The 18,667-nt window shown below is 45.0% G+C and overlaps 1 protein-coding gene across 3 annotated transcripts; it reads left to right on the plus strand.

Moving 5' to 3' along the window:
* The first annotated feature begins 4,057 nt into the window (after positions 1–4,057).
* Klhl23 (kelch like family member 23) lies at positions 4,058–17,455 on the plus strand. 3 transcript variants are annotated; one of them, XM_052182647.1, is made up of 5 exons: positions 4,058–4,229; positions 4,892–5,183; positions 5,978–7,192; positions 10,732–10,884; positions 15,126–17,455. In XM_052182647.1, the coding sequence occupies exons 3-5, from the start codon at positions 5,980–5,982 to the stop codon at positions 15,434–15,436; spliced, it is 1,677 nt and encodes a 558-aa protein (XP_052038607.1). In that variant the 5' UTR covers positions 4,058–4,229; positions 4,892–5,183; positions 5,978–5,979; the 3' UTR covers positions 15,437–17,455. The 3 variants fall into 3 exon arrangements, with proteins under 3 accessions (XP_052038607.1, XP_052038606.1, XP_052038608.1); XM_052182646.1 differs by lacking the exon at positions 4,892–5,183; XM_052182648.1 differs by lacking the exons at positions 4,058–4,229; positions 4,892–5,183 and adding an exon at positions 4,442–4,834.
* The last annotated feature ends 1,212 nt before the right edge of the window (positions 17,456–18,667 follow it).

The raw sequence follows: 18,667 nt of genomic DNA on the forward strand, positions 1-18,667 counted from the left end.
GGCCTGCTGGCCAATGAGCCACGGGATATGGCTGTCTTCCAAGTCCAATGCTAGCATTAGAGAACTCTTCAGACTTGAGAGGCTTTGATGTGCACACTGGGGCTTGAACTCAGGTCCTTGTGTTTGCAGAGCAAGTGCTGTTACCTACTGAGCCATCTCCCCAACCCCAAACATTTAAAACATTTGAGACAGGACCTTACTCTGTAGTCCAGGCTGTCCTGGAACTCAAAATTCTCCTGCCTCAGTGTTTGGATTACAGGCAAATTTAATGCCTGTGTATTAAATGCAAATGAAAGTGTATTCACAGAGAAAACTATTGACAGATCCTTGGATGTTTAAGTCCAGATAAAATTCTATTGCAGTGTCATTTACCAAATGCATCCTGGGTATTTACCAAACAATAGCCAACAAAAATACAAGGCATGTCAGAATGTCTTACAAAGATTCCTGCCCTTCAGTCTTTTTGCCTGTGTACACTTACATAGTGTACCATATGTACCCTGGTACCTGGAGAGTTCAGAAATGGGGCATCGTATTCCCTGAGAATGGAGTTATGGATGATAGTGAGCTACCATGTGATTTCTGGGAAACTAATCCAGGTCTTCTGGAAGCGCAGCCGGTGCTCTTACCCGCTGAGTCTTCTTTTCAGCCCCTTCTGAGAATTTGAAATTTGACTGAAGAGGGCTGATGTTCATATGTGTACTGTATGATACCAAGCAGTGCATCATCACGCTACTGATCTAAATAAAAATACTCACATGGAGCCAGGCACAGAGGCTCGAGCCTTTAATCCCAGCAGAGGCAAGCGGATCTCTGTGCGCTCACTTCCAGTCTGGTGAGATGCTGTCTCAAACATTCAAAGAAGCAAACAAAACAAAAACAAAACACCTCTCTTCCCGAGGAATTCTAGGTTATGAAAAGTCACCAGTTAAAAGCCAAACACCACACCTTCTGACTTGCAAAGATAAGTGTAATTAGAATGTTCCCTTTGTATGTGGGGGCGGGTACACATGTGTAGGAATGTGTGCACCTGTCTGCATCTGCGTGGGCCGAGGTTAACGTCAGGTGCTTTCCTTAACTGCTCACGGACCTGTTCCTGAAACAAGGTCTCAGTGGACCAAAGTCCCTCCGTTTGGCTAGGTTGTCATTGCCTCTGCAGTGTTAGCATTGTGCCTATTGTTGTTGTTGTTGTTGTTGTTTTGTTTTGTTTTGTTTTGTTGAGATAGCATCTCTTTACATAGCCCTGCTGCCCTATGTAGACCAGGCTGGCCTCAGACTCCCTGATATCCATCTGCCCCACCAAATCCCAGCCAATTGGTGGGATTAGAAGTGATATTTATATCTCTGTATGGAACAGTCTTATAAAATTATACCTATGATTTTAATCAGTAACAACCTCTTCAATCCAGTATGTAAATGAAGTATATAAAAATGTCTTTCTTGGGGCTGGAGAGATGGCTCAGCGATTAAGAGCACTGACTACTCTTCCAAAGGTCCTGAGTTCAAATCCCAGCAACCACATGGTGGATCACAGCCATCTGTAATGAGATCTGACGCCCTCTTCTGGTGGGTTTAAAGAGATACAGTGTACTTACATATAGTAATAAATCTTTGGGCCAGAGTGAGTGGGGCTGGAGCAAGCAGTGGTCCTGAGTTCAATTCTCAGCAATCACATGATGGCCCACAACCATCTGTACAGCTTCAGTGTACTCATATACATAAAACAAATAATAAATATTTTTTTTAAAAAAATGTCTTTCTTTACCTACCACCTACTCGTGCTGATTAAGATACCACAATTAGCATATCTAGCATTTAATGGCAAGGCTATATTTAGTAATGTGTTAATGAGATAAAAACAATTATGCTTAGAAACCAGGACTCCTTCGAAAGGTGACCTATGTGGACCCACTGTCAGCTCTATGCCAAGCTCAGTATCTGCTGAGAATCATCGAGTCTCATCTCCGGCTGGTCCTTTATTTCACGAAGGCTTGGAATCCTGGGCAGCCTGTTTTGTGTCACTCTTTGTTTTATGTGTGTATCTCACGTGTCTGGCACTCACTTTTGCGGTGATCTCTTTGGGTTTTGTTTGGTGTGGTTTGTTTCTTTTTCCTGCTGGAAGATGAACCTGAGGTCTCTTCGGTAAGGCACTGGGTGAAAAATAACGACTCTTGCAGGATGCCCCAGGATCTATGCTCCCCTTGGCGAGGGAGGCTGTGGAACGTGGGGGGCGCTTGCGCAGAGAGGCCAAGCTCTGCAGCTGCTCCGTGGGAACTGCCTGTCTTGGTTTTGAGACAGTGTCTCTCAGCGGGGCCTGGAGCTCACCGATTACGTTAGACTGGCCTGTCAGTCAGCCCTTTTCTCTGCATTCTGAGTGTGGGCTTACAAGCACTTGCCACCCTGCTTTTTATGTGCATCGTGGGAGCCCAAGTTCTCTCGTTTGTAAGGCAGGCACCTTAGTCATCGGTCTTTATCCCTAGCCTCAGGAAACACATTTTTCAGCAATAATTCAGAACTAGGGATCACTATAAACAAATATTTTGTTTTGAGACGGGGCCTTAGTATTTTCTTTTCTTTGTTTCTTTCTAAAGATTTATTATTATTATTATTATTATCATTATCATTATTTTTTTAAAGATTTATTTATTATATATTAAATGTACACTGTAGCTGTCTTCAGACACCAGAAGAGGGCATCAGATCTCTTTATGGATGGTTGTGAGCCACCATGTGGATGCTGGGATTTGAACTCATAACCTTTGGAAGAACAGTCAGTGCTCTTACCCGCTGAGCCATCTCTCCAGCCCCTATTATCATTATCATTATTATTATTATTAATGTAGTAAGTACATTGTAGCTGTCTTCAGACACTCCAGAAGAGGGCGGCAGATCTCATTACAGATGGTTATGATCCACCATGTGGTTGCTGGGATTTGAACTCAGGACCTTCAGAAGAGCAGTCAGTGCTCTTAACCGCTGAGCCATCTCTCTAGGCCAGGGCTTTACTATTTTCAGTGGGGTAGCCTCAAACTGGGGATTGTCCTGCCTCAGCCTACTCTGCAAGGATTAGAGGACATATTGCAGCATCACCAATAGCTTCGAAACAAAAGTTCTAATTGGCCCCTATAACAATCTGAAAAATTCTGTACAAATAACAGTATTGTGAACCTCTCTATTCAAGAGTTGTTGTTCATATACTGTTATACTTATGTTTCTACCCCATATACATATATGTTATACATATATTGATCATATTCTTGTTATTCTACAAGTTAGGTATGTTGGAGAGATGGTTCAGGGGTTTAGAGCACTAGTTGAAGTTGTAGAAGGCCAGGATTTGGGCCCCAGTATTCACATAGCAGCTTACAGCATTGTGACTCTGGTTCTAGTGGATCTAGTGCTCTCTCTCTTCTGGTCTCTGCAGGCTCTTCACACGTTACAGACACACATGTGCAAGCATGCCCACACACACATGCACACAAATTTTAAAAATTATTTCTGTGTGTGTGTATAGTAGTAGTAGCAGTAGTGGAAGTAGTAGTAGTGGAAGCAGCTTGCTCTAGGCTGTATGTGACAGAGTGAACTTCAGGCCTCCAACTTTAGTCTCTTTTGCTTGTTGTGGTATTGAATTGATGACCAGACTCTGAGATTTTTGTTTGTTTATTGTTGTTGTTTGTTTGTTTTATGTTGTTTTCAAAGAATCACTTGGTGCTCTTGAACAGAATTAAGTTTTCTGAAATCTGTGGTGGGCGTTGTGAAGTTCTACACAACACTTCCCTGGGATCAACACTAAGATGTGGAATTAAATTAAAACCACTCAAAGAAGAACAAGCTAGTTATTTGTTCAGAGCTTGCTTGGCAAGAAGACCAATCATCACCACTCGTCCTTCCCAGAGGCTCTAAGCAGGCAGGGACATGAGAAGCGTGGATAAAAATAGAAGAAAAAGAAGAGGAAAAAGCAAGGGGGAGGGGACAGTCGCAGCCTCCACCTCTGCCACCCTAGATATCTGATTGGAGGCCGTTGGCTGGGAAAGCCGGGGGTGGGGGTGGGGGCTACAAACAGGAGCGATCTCGTTTTGACATATTTATACTTCCCTGGTTGGTCTTGAAGTGGAAGTGGGGGTAGCAACCCAAGTTGGCTTCCTGGTTTTTCTGGTGCAATTTCAACAGAGGTTGTGGCTTGGCTGTCTACGCTTCTTAGATGTTTCAGAGTTCTCCCATCATGTAAGGTACGGCCATTGTGTGTCTGTGTACTCTTTCATTTCGACAATTAAGAACAGCCTTAGCTGTCCTGGCTTGTCGTGACCTCCTTCCAGTAAGCTCTGAGACAGCCACGGACCGTCTTTCATATCTAGTTATCGCATCCCGACCTTATGAGATGCTCCTAAGTTATTCGAAATCTTGCTGCTAAAAAAAAAAAAAAAAAAAAAAAAAAAAAAAAACATTTGATACTAGCTTTTGTTGCAATCAGAAAGTGGACTTTCTGGTGTGACACAATGGACATCACCAGAAGACTGGAGATTGCCCCTTCCAGCCGCTTGCGTTCTAACACAGTAACTCGAATCTTAGGTGCCTGGACTCAGCCTTGACCCAGGCTACCCCCCACTTTTCCTGAAAGCTTCCAGGTTAACTCCTGGAGTGCTAAGCAGCCCCAAGGCTCCTTCCTGCGCGCTCTGCTGGAGGCAGCATGGAGTTTGTGGGAAAGCGGCTACTTGTGGCATTTGAAGGCAGCCCTAATAGAAGACCTTAGTTTCGCCTTCTTCTCTCGATACTTTCTCTCTCTCCCCGCACCCCACGGGCCAGGGCCGGCAACAAGTCTGGAAGGACAGAGAAGGTACGGCTACACACTCCCCTCCGGTGTTCACTGGGGACTCCGGCTTTCTCCTCGCAGGCGGTGCAATGGGCGTGCGCGCGCGAGCGGAGCGGGGCTGACCCGTGGACGCGGCCCACCTGCTGCGGGAGCCCGCGCTGCGGCGCCCGGGCTGCGAGGGGGTCTACGGGCGGAGGCGGGGGAGCCGCGGGCCACCGAAGCCGGAGCGGCTCGTGGGCTGGAGCTGCACCAGCAGGCGGCCTCCGCCGCGCCCCGCCGCGCGCTACCAAAGATGGTCAGAGGGTCGGGAGGCGCCCCCGCCCCCGCCCCCGCCGGCCGCTAGTCCGGGTCCGCGTTCCGCGCAGCCAGCAAGGTAGGTCGGAGCGGAGCGGCCGGGGCCGACCGGAGGGGCAACCAGCCGCGTGGGGAACGAGGCCGCGGCGCCCCCAGCCCGCGCGCGCCGGGGCGCAGACAATGGCCGTGCGGTGCGGGCCCGGTGGGGAGGGCGGGCGCGTGGGCGCCGCGGGGCCGTCTACACTTGCGCACCCAGCCCGGGCAGAGGCCGCAGGCACCGGCCAACGGCAGCGCGCGACGCCCCGGAGCCGAACCCCAGCGCCCGGGCCCCGGGGCGGGGCACTCTCCCGGCGGGAACGCAGGCCGGGCCCAGGCGCTAACGCCGGCTGCAGAACCTAGCTCGGGCCCGGCTGCTCTAGTGCTGTCAGCAGGCGTCAGGGCGCAGGGATCCCTTTTCTGAGATTCTCTCCATCTTGGTGGCATCTCAGTGTGATTTGAAACCGATGGGGGGAGGGGGAGAACCAACAACGCTGAATTGGGGCTGGGCTGTGGCGGGGTGACCCCCTAGGACACTTGGCCTGGGGACTCTCAGACTGGGACAGTGCAGATACTGGGTGACTGGGGGTGGTAAGTCAGGATCTCTCAACAAATGGATAACTGAAAAAAAAAAAATCCTCATTTAGTTAATCTGGTTTTAAACAGACCATCGTATAAATAGTTCAGAGCATTTTGCATATGGTGTCTGGGCGGCTGATTTTAGTCTAGTTTTGGAATATGCCTGATGCCATACATGCCTGATGACTGGAATTTTTAACATTGATTATTAGAGTTAATGCACAAAGCTGAAAACGTGTTTGTTTATATTTATTGCAGCCATGGCTCTAAAAGGACAAGAAGATTACATTTATCTTTTCAAGGATTCGTCGCATCCAGTGGATTTTCTGGATGCCTTCAGAACGTTTTACATGGATGGATTATTTACTGATATTACCCTTCAGTGCCCTTCAGGCATAATCTTCCATTGTCACCGAGCTGTTTTAGCTGCCTGCAGCAATTATTTTAAGGCAATGTTCACAGCTGACATGAAAGAAAAATTTAAAAGTAAAATAAAACTGTCCGGCATCCACCATGATATTTTAGAAGGCCTTGTAAATTATGCATATACTTCTCAAATTGAAATAACTAAGAGAAATGTACAAAGCCTTCTCGAAGCAGCAGATCTGCTGCAGTTTCTTTCGGTAAAGAAAGCTTGTGAGCAGTTTCTGGTCAGGCACCTGGATATCGATAACTGTATCGGGATGCACTCCTTTGCAGAATTCCATGTGTGCTCAGAACTAGAGAAGGAATCTCGAAGAATTCTGTGCTCCCGGTTTAAGGAAGTCTGGCAACAAGAAGAATTTCTGGAGATAAGCCTTGAGAAGTTTCTCTTTATCTTGTCCAGAAAGAATCTCAGTGTCTGGAAGGAAGAAGCTATCCTAGAGCCGGTCATTAAGTGGACTGCTCATGATGTAGAGAATCGAATCGAATGCCTCTATAACCTGCTAAGCTATATCAACATAGATATAGACCCGGTGTACCTAAAGACAGCTTTAGGCCTTCAAAGAAACTGTCTGCTAACTGAAAATAAGATACGTTCCCTAATATACAATGCCTTGAATCCCATGCATAAAGAGATTTCCCAGAGGTCCACAGCCACCATGTATATCATTGGAGGCTACTACTGGCACCCTTTATCAGAGGTCCACATATGGGATCCTTTGACAAATGTTTGGATTCAGGGAGCAGAAATACCAGATTATACCAGGGAGAGTTACGGTGTTACATGCTTAGGACCCAACATTTATGTAACCGGAGGGTACAGGACAGACAACATAGATGCTCTTGACACAGTGTGGATCTATAACAGTGAGGGGGATGAGTGGGCAGAAGGCTTGCCTATGCTCAATGCCAGGTATTACCACTGTGCGGTCACCTTGGGGGGCTGTGTCTATGCACTAGGTGGCTACAGAAAAGGCGCGCCTGCAGAGGAGGCCGAGTTCTACGATCCTCTGAAAGAGAAGTGGCTTCCTATTGCAAACATGATTAAAGGTAAGTGTAGCTTTTCCAGGTCCTACATTGTTACGTGCCTGAACTTAGGTTAGCAATCTTCGCTCTTTGAGAAGTAATTTTAGGAAGAATGCTTTCATGCCGAGACATTCTTGAGGAACTACAGTAGATTAGACAAGTGATTCAGCCCAGCATGATTCCGGCAGAAATGGTACAGAACCCAGCCTGTCTGGACTTTAAAGAAAGCTCTGCAAACCAGTCAGTCAGCAGAGCGCATGGCTTCCACACCTAAGCTAGGTTCCTTCACCAGCACCATATGACCTGGGCGTGTGGCTCATGCCTATGATCATGACAGTCAGAAGTTTTGGGTCATTCTTTGCTACAGAGGTAGTTCAGTGCCATCCTGGGCTATGTAAGATTAAAATTTGTCAATTAAATGGGATAAAGCGTTTTAATATTTTTTTTAAAAAAAAAAAAAATACTGTTCGGGCTGGAGAGATGGCTCAGTGGTTAAGAGCACTGACTGCTCTTCCGAAGGTCCTGAGTTCAAATCCCAGCAACGACATGGTGGCTCACAATCATCAGTAATGAGATCTGATGCCCTCTTCTGGTGAGTCTGAAGACAGCTACAGTGTACTTACATATAATAATAAATAAATCTTTGAAAAAAAGAACACTGTTCAAGTTAGAACACAAAGCTAATTTGTGTAAGGAAATAGTATAATTCACTCCCCCCTATACATCCTCTGTATCTTACCTCAAGTCTTACTGTGTACCTAGCTTAGAGACTGACCTGGTTAGTTTTGTTAATTTGTGGTTTTGTTTTTTTTTTCTTTGCTCTAAAATGTTTTCAACTTCGATATGTTTCTGTTGTTTTGTTTGGATTTTTGTTGTTCTTTTTCCTTTTGTTTTTCTGAGATGGTCTTACTGTGTAGCCATGCTGGCCTGGAACTTGCTATGTAGACCAAGCCTCCAATTCAGAGAGCTCCGCCTCCCTCTGCTTCCTGGGTGCTGGGATTAAAGTTGTGCACCATCACACCTGGCACCCACGTGCTTTTGACATCCAGCTTTTCCCCTCTCAGAATACACTGATCATCGCTGTGAGGCCTCTCACTAAAACTCTAGACGGTTTCTCCCCTCGGAATATAACACTATACTCCCCAGAACTAGAGACATAACCTGTGGTGCAGGTGTCTCTCAAAATAAAGGGCAGAGATGAGGTCGCCTTACTTCCCGTGGCCCACAGGGACAAGCATATTGAGTCTCAGTGCTGACTGCATAACAGTGCATTTGTTGAGACTGTTTAGTCTTGCCCTTCTTCCCTTCAGCTGGGAAAAAGTTCAACTAGAATCTTCTTTTATTGCCCTTAAGACTTAGCACTTGGGAGTTCATTTTTAAAAAAACCAAAAACCAAAAAACAGCTGGTAAGTTCTTACCAAACTGGTGTCATTTTGTTCCAAATGTTTCTTCCCAGGCCTTTCTGTTTCTTTTTTAACACTAGTGAGGGTGTGGGAATGTGACCTGGACTGGAAATGTGACCTGAAGTGATCCTTGGATGACAAGCCGGAAGCTTAGAGGCAAATGGTCTTACGCTCACACGCTGCTCTGTAGCCGAGCTGCCTGGGTCCCAGCTCTGACTTTCTCTGCCAAACTTGGGCAAATGATTCAGCCCCTCTGCCCAGTCTTTCCCTCTGTCTGATGGGGAGGGCAGCCTTAGATAGCTGGGGGTCTTGGGAGGACTGAAGGGCTGTGTGCTTGTAACACTCGGAGCAGAGTGCGGGCTCAGGAAGCCCCAGTGTGAGGTCTGCTTTTCGCAAGCTCTGTGTGTGCTTGGGTGAGAGGGAAGGAGAAGGTAGCACAGAGCCTGTTGCTGTCTGGGTTTTGACTTTGCCTGAGCGTAACCATGGCTTATTGATTCAGAGGCTGGTCCTGAATGCTCTGACTCCTTTCCCGTAGAAGAAACAAGCCAAGTTCAAATACTTGAGCAGCATTTGTAAACCTGCAGGTGCTGCTGCTTTTCTCTCTCAATGATAACAGTACCGCTGATTTTATAGATAATACATCCCTGAGGATGGAAACTTATTATTCTATTGAAAATTTTAAGAATTATATTTGAAACAGTGTCTTCTGGGGGTGGAGGTGGGGTGCCAACCCCGGGTAGCTTCTGGGAAAGAAAGCCCTATGCTTTTATATTATTACCCTTGGTGGCATGGAGGTCCCCATACTCTGCCATCCTGCCCCACATGCCAGCTGGTTTTAATGTCACAGAGATCCATTCTTTTTTTTATATTATTTTTTTGAGACAATGCCTTCCTGTGTATCCAAGGCTGGCCTCAAACTCATAGTCTTCCCACTTTAGCCTCCCAGATACTGAGACTAGAGATTCGATTCGAGTCACCGACAAGGGGGAGAGGTGTATTGTTTTCATTTGAAGATTTTGATTCTGGTTTCTCACTAGCCCAGCAGGAGGGTACCACTCATTCCACTTTGTACACTCTGATGTATACTATTCTGATGGGATAGGCTTATACCAAAATTTGAGTTTCCTGTTTTCCAGTAGAATGAATATAATGCTATGTTTCCTCAGTTGGTGTTATTTGCATTATGAAGTGAAGTAACACATTTTCTGATAATGTACACTAGTAGAGTAGAGTCAAATTTCATTTCCCTTGGGGGGAGGATATTTAGGGATATGATGTACAGAGAAGACATAAAGCCTTGGCCTCTCTGAAACTCCAGAGTCTTTCTTTTTCATCATAATGCCTCGTTTACTTTTATATAACAACAAACTCTTAGTTTGAAGTAGAGATCAACGAGGAGGTTAAACTGCACCACAAGACTTAAAACTGCACATTTCCAACTAAAGTGAGCCCCCTTCATACCTGCTGAGCCTGTTTTCTCCTCCTCACTTTTCTGTTGCCTCTGAGTCTCCTGGTTTTCCCAGTTCAAGGCTTCAGAACCAGCCTGGTCGGTCTTGTCCTGGAAGCCTATCTGTTTGACCCATCTCTCACCTCTGCCCTTCCGTTCACACCCAAAGCTCCTCCTAAGTCTGGTCCCTGATAGTCCTGAGGCGGTTCTGTCTCTCTGAGTCCTCTCCTTCGGTTTTTTTCGTCCCTTCCTGCCTCTGCTCATGAACTTGAAACGTCCTGCCGAGCAAAGCCCAGGCATTTAGTGCAACTTCCATTCCATCCTGAACTCTCATGTGACCGCAGTGTGCTAGCCTGTCCGGCATTGCCCTGTGAGCCTCTGTGAAACTCTCCGCTGCTTACAGCAGCCTCTCTGCCTGCCAGAGTCCAACGCGTCACCCTGCTGTGATTTCTCTAGTCAAAAGCAATATCTCTTTGATCTGAGCACTCACATTAGTCGCCCCCCACCTCAGTATTTTTTTCCCTGCCTATAACTCTGTTCTAGTTATTCTGTGTTCGAAGAGTACTTGGAGCTGTTAACAGTCAGTCTTTTACCCCAAGGCATCCATCACAATGCTTTGTCTCTACCGCCCATTAACAACAAAACAGTAACAGATCGGTGCTCATTTCAGCAAAGCATGAACAATCTAAGATGCGACTTTAATTGACGTGCAGGTGTGGGAAATGCTACTGCCTGTGTCCTACATGAAGTCATCTATGTCATCGGCGGCCACTGTGGCTACAGAGGAAGCTGCACGTATGACAAGGTGCAGAGCTACAATTCAGACATCAACGAATGGAGCCTGATTACGGCCAGCCCGCACCCAGGTGACAAGAATCCTAGTTCAAGTATCTAATGGTTGTCATAGATGCTGTTGTGTAGGATAGTTGGGACAGTGCACAGAGATTAAAGTTGGGCGAGTGTTCCTTCTCTTTTAGAAGCATGTTCACTCTGGATTTCAAGGACCGTTAATATGCATGTAAAGTGTTGTCTATCAAAGAAATGCCCAGCTTCTGTGGTGTCTGTGTGTGTGTGGGGGGGGGCTAGAAGATGACGTCAGGTGTATTCCTTACCACCTTATTTTTTGAGACAAGTCTCTGAACCTGGAGCTTACCTATTTGCCTAGACTGGCTATCTGACAAGCTCCTAAGGTCACTGTGTCCCGACACTTCCATTGCGGGATTATAGGCATGCCTTATCCAGCCCAGCATCTTATGTGGGTGCTGGAGACCTGAACTCAGCTGAGCTAGCTCCTTGGCCCCTTTTTGTTCTCTTTTACCCTTAGCCTGTTACACAGGGCTGGGAGTGATAAGAGCATGCGCATAGCACAGGTCCCGGCTCAGCTCCACTGTGATAGTGTCTAGGCTAGGCTTCGACAGGCACAGCATGTGTTCGAGAGTTTGCATTTGGATGAACCCATATCACACCACCCTATTATTATTATTATTGTTGTTGTTTTGTTTTGTTTTTTCGAGACAGGGTTTCTCTGTGTAGCCTGGCTGTCCTGGAACTTATTCTATAGACCAGACTGGCCTTGAACTCAGAAACCCGCCTGCCTCTGCCTCCCAAGTGCTGGGATTGAAGGTGCGTGCCACCATCACCTGGTGCCACCCTATTATTTTGAATCTTTTTTTTTTCAGAGCATCAGGATTTTAGTGGGTCACTGTAGAGGGGAATTAAAATCTGCAGGCTTGAGATCTGTGTGACCAACAGCAATATTTAACATCCTATGTAGGTTAGGGATTGACTAAGTATTTTACACGCAAACATTATCCTTAATTCTCACTGAAATTCTGTGTATAGGTGTTGTCATCCAGTGATTTACATATTTGAAAATGCAGGGTCTGTAACTTAGAAAAGATGAGTGACCTTCCCAAAAACTCACAGTTTGAAAGTGACGACACAGGATCCCCAGTCTGTCTGTCTTGATTCCCTGGTCTGGGATGTGACCCCTGAGTCACCTGCTTCCGCTTACCGGAGCAGCCTCTCCTGTTCTCAGCCACGTAGCTGCTTCCACCTGGTGCGCCTGTCTCATCTCTGTTGCGCATGGGGCCACGTCTCTGGTTGCTAACACCTTCACACTAGAGGAATCTCAGCTGCAGGCTGCACTGGCTCTGAAAACACAGATGCTATAGGCTCTGGTCCCTGTAGTCCAGTCCTATCGTCTAATCTAGAAATAAATACTCCTCTCACTTTCTGTTGAGATCAACAAAGTCATTAGAAAGTAATGATAGTATTTCATGCTGAACAAACTAGTGTTTACTCAGTATTGACTAGGTACACTATTCCAATAACTTTACATGTCTTAATCTGTTTATTTTTGTCTCTTTACAATCAATACTGCAATGAAATACCCGAGGCAACTAACTAACTTGGTTGGAGAAGGTTTATAGTCCACAGCGTGGAGGTTCTTTTCCGAGACTGGTCTGCTGTCTGAGGAGAGCAGGAAATGGTGATGTTAGGAGCGTGTGTGGAAGCCATGGCCACCTCAATGACCACTAAGGAAGAAGAGACAGGCACTGGCCAGACTTATACAGTACTTTTCAGAGGTCTCCTTTTTATAAATCCGTAGTACCTCCTAATCTCAATATCCTGGGGACTAAGCCTGCATATACAGTCTGTTGGGGACACTGCCCATATGTAAACCATGACTATGGATGTATTCATTTGGTGTGTTTGTGTGTGGTACGCATGCTCTCATGTGGGCCTATGTGTGTGCATGGTTTCCCAGTGAACCCAGAGCTCACCGTTTGGCTTGCCCTGGGTCCTCTTCTCTCTGCCCCCTGAAGTGGGATTACGCCCACTCTGTTTTACATGGCTTCTAGAGTTCTGAACCTGGACCTCATATGGCAGGCATTTTACCCACTAAGCCATCTCCCCAGCTACGTTGCTGTATTTAAACCTTACAGTAATCCTGTGAGCCAGGGAGGTGTTGCTGTTACCAGGTGGTTGAAGTGGTGACGTTAAATACATTGCTCAAGGTCAGCCATCTAATGTTTGTTAGAGGTGAGGTTTAACAGATAGCCTGCTTAGCTGGGCTCCTCAGTGTTTTCCCATCTAAACAAACGTGTTAAAACATGCTTATTTTACTCACATTATCTTTCCAACTAAATCCAATACATGAAAAATCAGATTTATGGGCTGGAGAGACGGCTCAATGGTTAAGAGCACTGACTGCTCTTCCAGAGGTCCTGAGTTCAACTCCCAGCAACCACAGGGTGGCTCACAGCCATCTGTAATGGGATCTGATGCCCTCTTCTGGTGTCTAAAGACAGCTACAGTACACTCATCATATAAATAAAATAAAGAAATACATTTAAAAATTATTTTAGAAAATCAATTTACAATTTAGAAAAAAATATAATAAGCAGCACCAAGAAACAATTAGAAAACAGTTATTTACATTAATATTTTAACATGTACTTTATAAGGGGATCCCTTTAAAAATAAGTGTTCTGGGCCCAGAGAACTGGCTCAGAGGTTAAGAGTACTTGCTGCTCTTGCAGGGGACAGAGGTTTAATTCCCATTATTTACATGGTGGTTCATTAGTCTAGTTCTGGCCTTTGTGGACACCAGGCATGCACAAGATCCACATATGTACACATATGAAGGCATTTACACATAAATATAAAATAAAAAATAATTAAAAAATAAGTGTCCCACAAAGTCTACAAGTTGTATATGATTTATTGGCTATTTGAGAAAGAATCTTAACAGGCAATATTACTTAGGCCCAGTGTTAGAAGACACAAAAGTTTGAAGAACAGCCCCCCCCCCAAAAGTATAATATAAATCAAAGGAAACACAAAATTGTAGTTGTAAAGTTTTAATTTATATTAAACCTTTTGGGCTGGAGAGATGGCTCAGTGGACTCTGAGTGACTCAGAGTGACTGCTCTTCCAGAGGTCCTGAGTTCGATTCCCAGCAACCACATGGTGGCTCACAACCATCTGTAATTGGATCTGATGCACTCTTCTAGTGTGTGTCTGAAGACAGCTCCAGTGTTCTTATATTAAATAAACAAACAAACAAACAAACAAACAAATTTTTCCTGATGAAATAATTTTTAACGATTCCAATTAGCATCTTACAAGTATGTTCTATTTGGCTGTCACAGTGCTCAAACTATTTTTGAATTGGCTGATTACCAAAATTTAAAATTCAGAAGATTTCAAACAAAAATCATGGTTTGGGGGCCTTTGGTAAGGACTGGCAGTGAGGCCGTGCTCCCTCCTGGCAGCAGGAATGGCAGCCGGGGAGCAGCTGTCCTGTTAGATGAGGCTCTGTGTTCTCTCTCCACCAATGCTGGCCACACCCCAGATCAAGGGACTTAGTGCGCTGCTTTTCTTATCCTGGCTTGCTTTAGATCATGGTGCCTAGAGGAGCCAACAGAAGGAGAGAACCAAACCAAAAGCACTGGCACTGTCTAGGTCAGGTTGGCCCCTCTGGAGGCCACAGGGCCCAGAAGCCCAAAGCAAGCTTTTTCTGAGGGACACCTTTCAAGATGGCTGAGTATCATAGCCAAAGGCCTCAGTAACGTTTGTGTATGTTTTTCTCACCCTGTTTCCCTGACCAGACGGGCAGGGTGAGGGATACTAGCCAGGCCATCCTCTGAAGCAAGTGTAGTGCCTGAGGCATCAGGTAGTCTGTCCATGGTCACAAGGTTGCTGAGATCTTGAGAAGCCTACACCGGTTCCCTAGTTTAATGTCCTGTCAGGAGGAGTCTGCTGCTATCATCGTGAAAGTTGGTAGGTGTCAAGAGATCGATGTCGATGAAAAGCTACATATGGTGGGCAGTTCTGAGAGAGATGGTGGGTGAGGGCTGGGTTTCTCCTGCCACTGTGTGTAGGCCGTAATGACGATGATCTCCTGAGGGCTAGTGGCCATGCAGCATCTGGTCAGATGGCGGCAGGGACTAGATTTTAAGTACAGCCGAGTGTGACAGAATCAAAATGTCACCTTGTGTCTACTTTTGTGTTCTAAATAGCAGAGCTGTTATACCCGAGGTATGGTAGCCCTTTGGCTATCAGAATTAAGGTTTGGTTCTTTTCTTTTCCTTCCATAAAGAATATGGACTGTGCTCAGTTCCGTTCGAAAACAAGCTCTACTTAGTCGGCGGACAGACGACGATCACAGAGTGCTATGACCCGGAACAGAACGAGTGGAGAGAGACGGCGCCCATGATGGAGAGAAGGATGGAATGTGGGGCTGTCATCATGAACGGATGCATCTATGTAACCGGGGGCTACTCCTACTCAAAGGGGACGTATCTGCAGAGTATTGAGAAATACGATCCAGATCTTAATAAGTGGGAAATAGTGGGCAATCTCCCAAGTGCCATGCGGTCTCATGGATGTGTTTGTGTGTATAATGTCTGAGTCCTCAGGACCGACCAGGACATCACTAGGGACATAATCAAAAGAGTGCAGAGTTTGGGGTGCCTTGATATTGGCACATGCTAGGGCATTGGAAAATTTCAATTCTAACCCTGCACCATTCCCAGGCCCAGTGATTACTGGGGAATAGCATAAGAAAAAATGTGATGTATGTATAACAGTTCAATTAGGAGAGTTAACCCCTCCTAGAATCTCTGCTTTTCAAAGGTAGAATGGAGCATTTGACACGCGGCGAAGGTGAAAGCCTTCATAGTGAATCTTTTCTTCCTGGTAGCATCAACACTGGGCATAGGTCAAAATCATTCATTCTGAGTTATAAAATGTCTGTTTAAAAAAAAAGTCTATGATGAAGCCAGACATGGTGGTGCACACGCCTTTAATGCCAGAACTTGGGAGGCAGAGGCAGGCAGATCTCTAAGTTGAAGGACATCAGGGCCAGCCTGGTGTACATAGCATCTTCCAGGCCAGCCAAAGCTACACTGAGAACCTGTCTTTAAAAGCCTATGGTGTACCTGGGTATAGTACAGGTCTCTAGCTGGCAGGAATCTGAAATATAAAGAGGGAACCGTCTCTACCTCTACAAAAACAACACTTTAAAATGTGTCCCTTTAGAATTAGTTAGAATGTGGATTTGCTTACAGTCTCTTTCCTTTGTGGTGTATATAATTTATTGCTAGTATTCATTATTCACTATCAGAGCTACGCTAAACACTGTACAAATGATTGTTACTGTTCAAAGAGTTTACAACTCAACTTAAAAGAATAGCAACTTAAAAATGATCGAGAAAATAATCAAATATTTGCTGATGCTAAGGGCTGTGTTTAATTTCTAGCTTGGGTATAAATTGCTAGTTTGGGTTCTGGCTTAAGCATGCTGGCAAATCCTCTTTTTAGTTAGATGTCTGCATATAAAATTGAATTCCAGGGCCAGAAAGCATGCAGAACAGCTGTGAAGCAGTAGAAAATGTATCAAAGAGAAGAATTTACATTTATTTGCCAGCTCTGCCACTAACCAGATTTTGTGACTTCAGTCTCTGAACACATCTGTGACTCGAGTTCTTCACCCATTACACCGACACTTTGAGTCATGGAGTTTTCTGTATCGAGAGCCCCTGGACCTTTGAAGCCAGATGAGGCCTGGGTGGCCTGTGTGCCGTGACCTGAGAAAAAGGGGAAGAGCTGTTTAAGTAACTTATCTGAACCTGAGACTATTATCTGTTCCACGCCAGGTTGGTTTTATTGTTTTGTTTTTAAAGAGAGAATACTTAATTTTTACTTTAAATAAAAACTACTTCTTATTGCAAAAAAAAAAAAAAAAAACTTTTAAGAAGACTATTTAATATTCCCTTCAGATGGCTTTTTAAATAGATACAACCCTTTGGAGTTACTCTACGGTACTTTTTTATAAAGAGTCAGAAAGGTGACTGTCCTGGGCTAGTGAGATGACCTAGCAGGTGAGATTACTTACCTCGCAGGCTGGAGAGCTGCATTTGACTCCGAGAACTCACTGTGAAAGGAGAGCACAGACTCCTGGAAACTGTCCTCTGCCTTCCATATGTGTGTTGTGCTGCATGTACACACACACACACACACACACAATGGAAGGAAATTAAAATTTTAAAGATGACTATATCCTTTGCCCTGTGAGCTCTTGTTATCTTTAAAGATGAAAAATTTAAATGCATGAGAATGTTTATGTCTGCATTGTGAACAGTAGCCACAGTACAGAGAAAATCTCTATGTTAAAGAAAGTGTGCTAATGAAATAGTGAGGTATATCGCCATGACAATGACCATTGGGAAGACTGTAGACATGTGATGCATCTATGCTAAGTAAACACGGTCAGTCGGGGCAAGCTGGTACTCACACTGTAACGCCTTTACGCATGCGAGAGGTAATGTGCTAAGTAATGCAAGCTGTTAGTGTAAGGGGATGTGGAACGGCTTTAAGTTTATTGAATCCTTTTCTTTGTATTTTCAATAAAAATAAGCAAGTCACCATGTGTGTGGATAAGACGTCCTGTGTTTGAGCCCAGTGGGTTGAAGCAGTCTAACAGTGAAATAAATTATATCGCATTCAAATCTGTAACTTTAATTGTAGGCTATTTCACTGTCTTCTTGAGAACATGTAATAGTTAATCCAGTAGTGCTTTGCGTTTGCTTTGGGGGGCAGCTGAGAACAACGGCAGCCACTTTCCGGTCCTGCGCCCACTCTCGGCATCCTGTGGATACCTAACTGCACCCTCACAGGGATGCTTCCCTGTGTGTTTCGGCCACAGAGATCTGCACTGCCAGATCTAGAGAAGCTGTCACTTGTGAATTCACACTGGGGCTCCTGCTGGGTTTGAGGTCCAGGCGAGGTCTTATCTTCAGTACTCTGAATATCCAGTCACTTAGTTTGTGTGTAGCGTGTACAGTGGTGTCATTGTTGCTTCCAAAAAAGCATTCTGGAGATGCTTGGCGGATCATGAAAACTGTGTGGTGGGGACATTAATTACAGCTTTTTAAAAAGGATCCTTCTTTTTTTTTTTCTACTGATTTGCATGCAAAGGAAGGATTGAGAAAGTGCACAAATTCTTGTCTGTTGCCCCAACCTTTAAATTACTGCAGTATAAATCAAAATATGTACCTGGTATTAATTACTAATTTGGGTTCAATGTGTTTGGCTTTTTTTGTAATCTTGTTTATTAAGACAGGGTCTCACTATGTAGCTCTAGTTGTCCTGGAGTTCACTGGTGACCCGGGCTGCCCTCCAGCTCACAGAGATCCGCCTGCCTCTGTCTCCAAGTGCTGGGATGAAAGGCCTGAGGCACTGTGCCCGGGCTCAGTGTGCTTGGATATAAAAGCCATTACTTTGGGAAGGCAAATGCTATTTAGAAAACAAAGAAAATGGCAGAAATGATTTTACTCGTGACTTAAGCTTAGATGACTTCATTCAATTTTTAAAAGTTGCCATTTCTCACAGGTTTGTTTTCAGTCATTTAGCTGCAACAGAAAGTGAACAGCTAGGGCACTGGGTGCTTAAAGGCATAGTAGTAGCCTTTTCAAATCCATGTCAGTATGCCCGTTACCAACTGAATGTTTGTGTTTTCCCAACATTTGTGTATTGAAGCGATAACTCTCAATATACTTGAAACAGGACGGATATTCTGGAAGTAATTAACATTGTGTGATATCCTGAATATAGGCCTCCATCCAGTAGGAAAGTGTCTCT

Source organism: Apodemus sylvaticus, chromosome 5 (assembly GCF_947179515.1).
Source record: "Apodemus sylvaticus chromosome 5, mApoSyl1.1, whole genome shotgun sequence".
In the NCBI taxonomy this organism is placed as follows: Eukaryota; Metazoa; Chordata; class Mammalia; order Rodentia; family Muridae; genus Apodemus; species Apodemus sylvaticus.

What these genes read in the sequence shown, in the direction of transcription:
- Klhl23 (XM_052182647.1), top strand. Translation starts at nt 5,980, where the DNA reads ATGGCTCTAAAAGGACAAGAAGATTACATTTATCTTTTCAAGGATTCG. An exon ending in TATTGCAAACATGATTAAAG is followed by an intron (nt 7,193 to 10,731) that starts GTAAGTGTAGCT and finishes ATTGACGTGCAG; the next exon opens with GTGTGGGAAATGCTACTGCC. An exon ending in TACGGCCAGCCCGCACCCAG is followed by an intron (nt 10,885 to 15,125) that starts GTGACAAGAATC and finishes CCTTCCATAAAG; the next exon opens with AATATGGACTGTGCTCAGTT.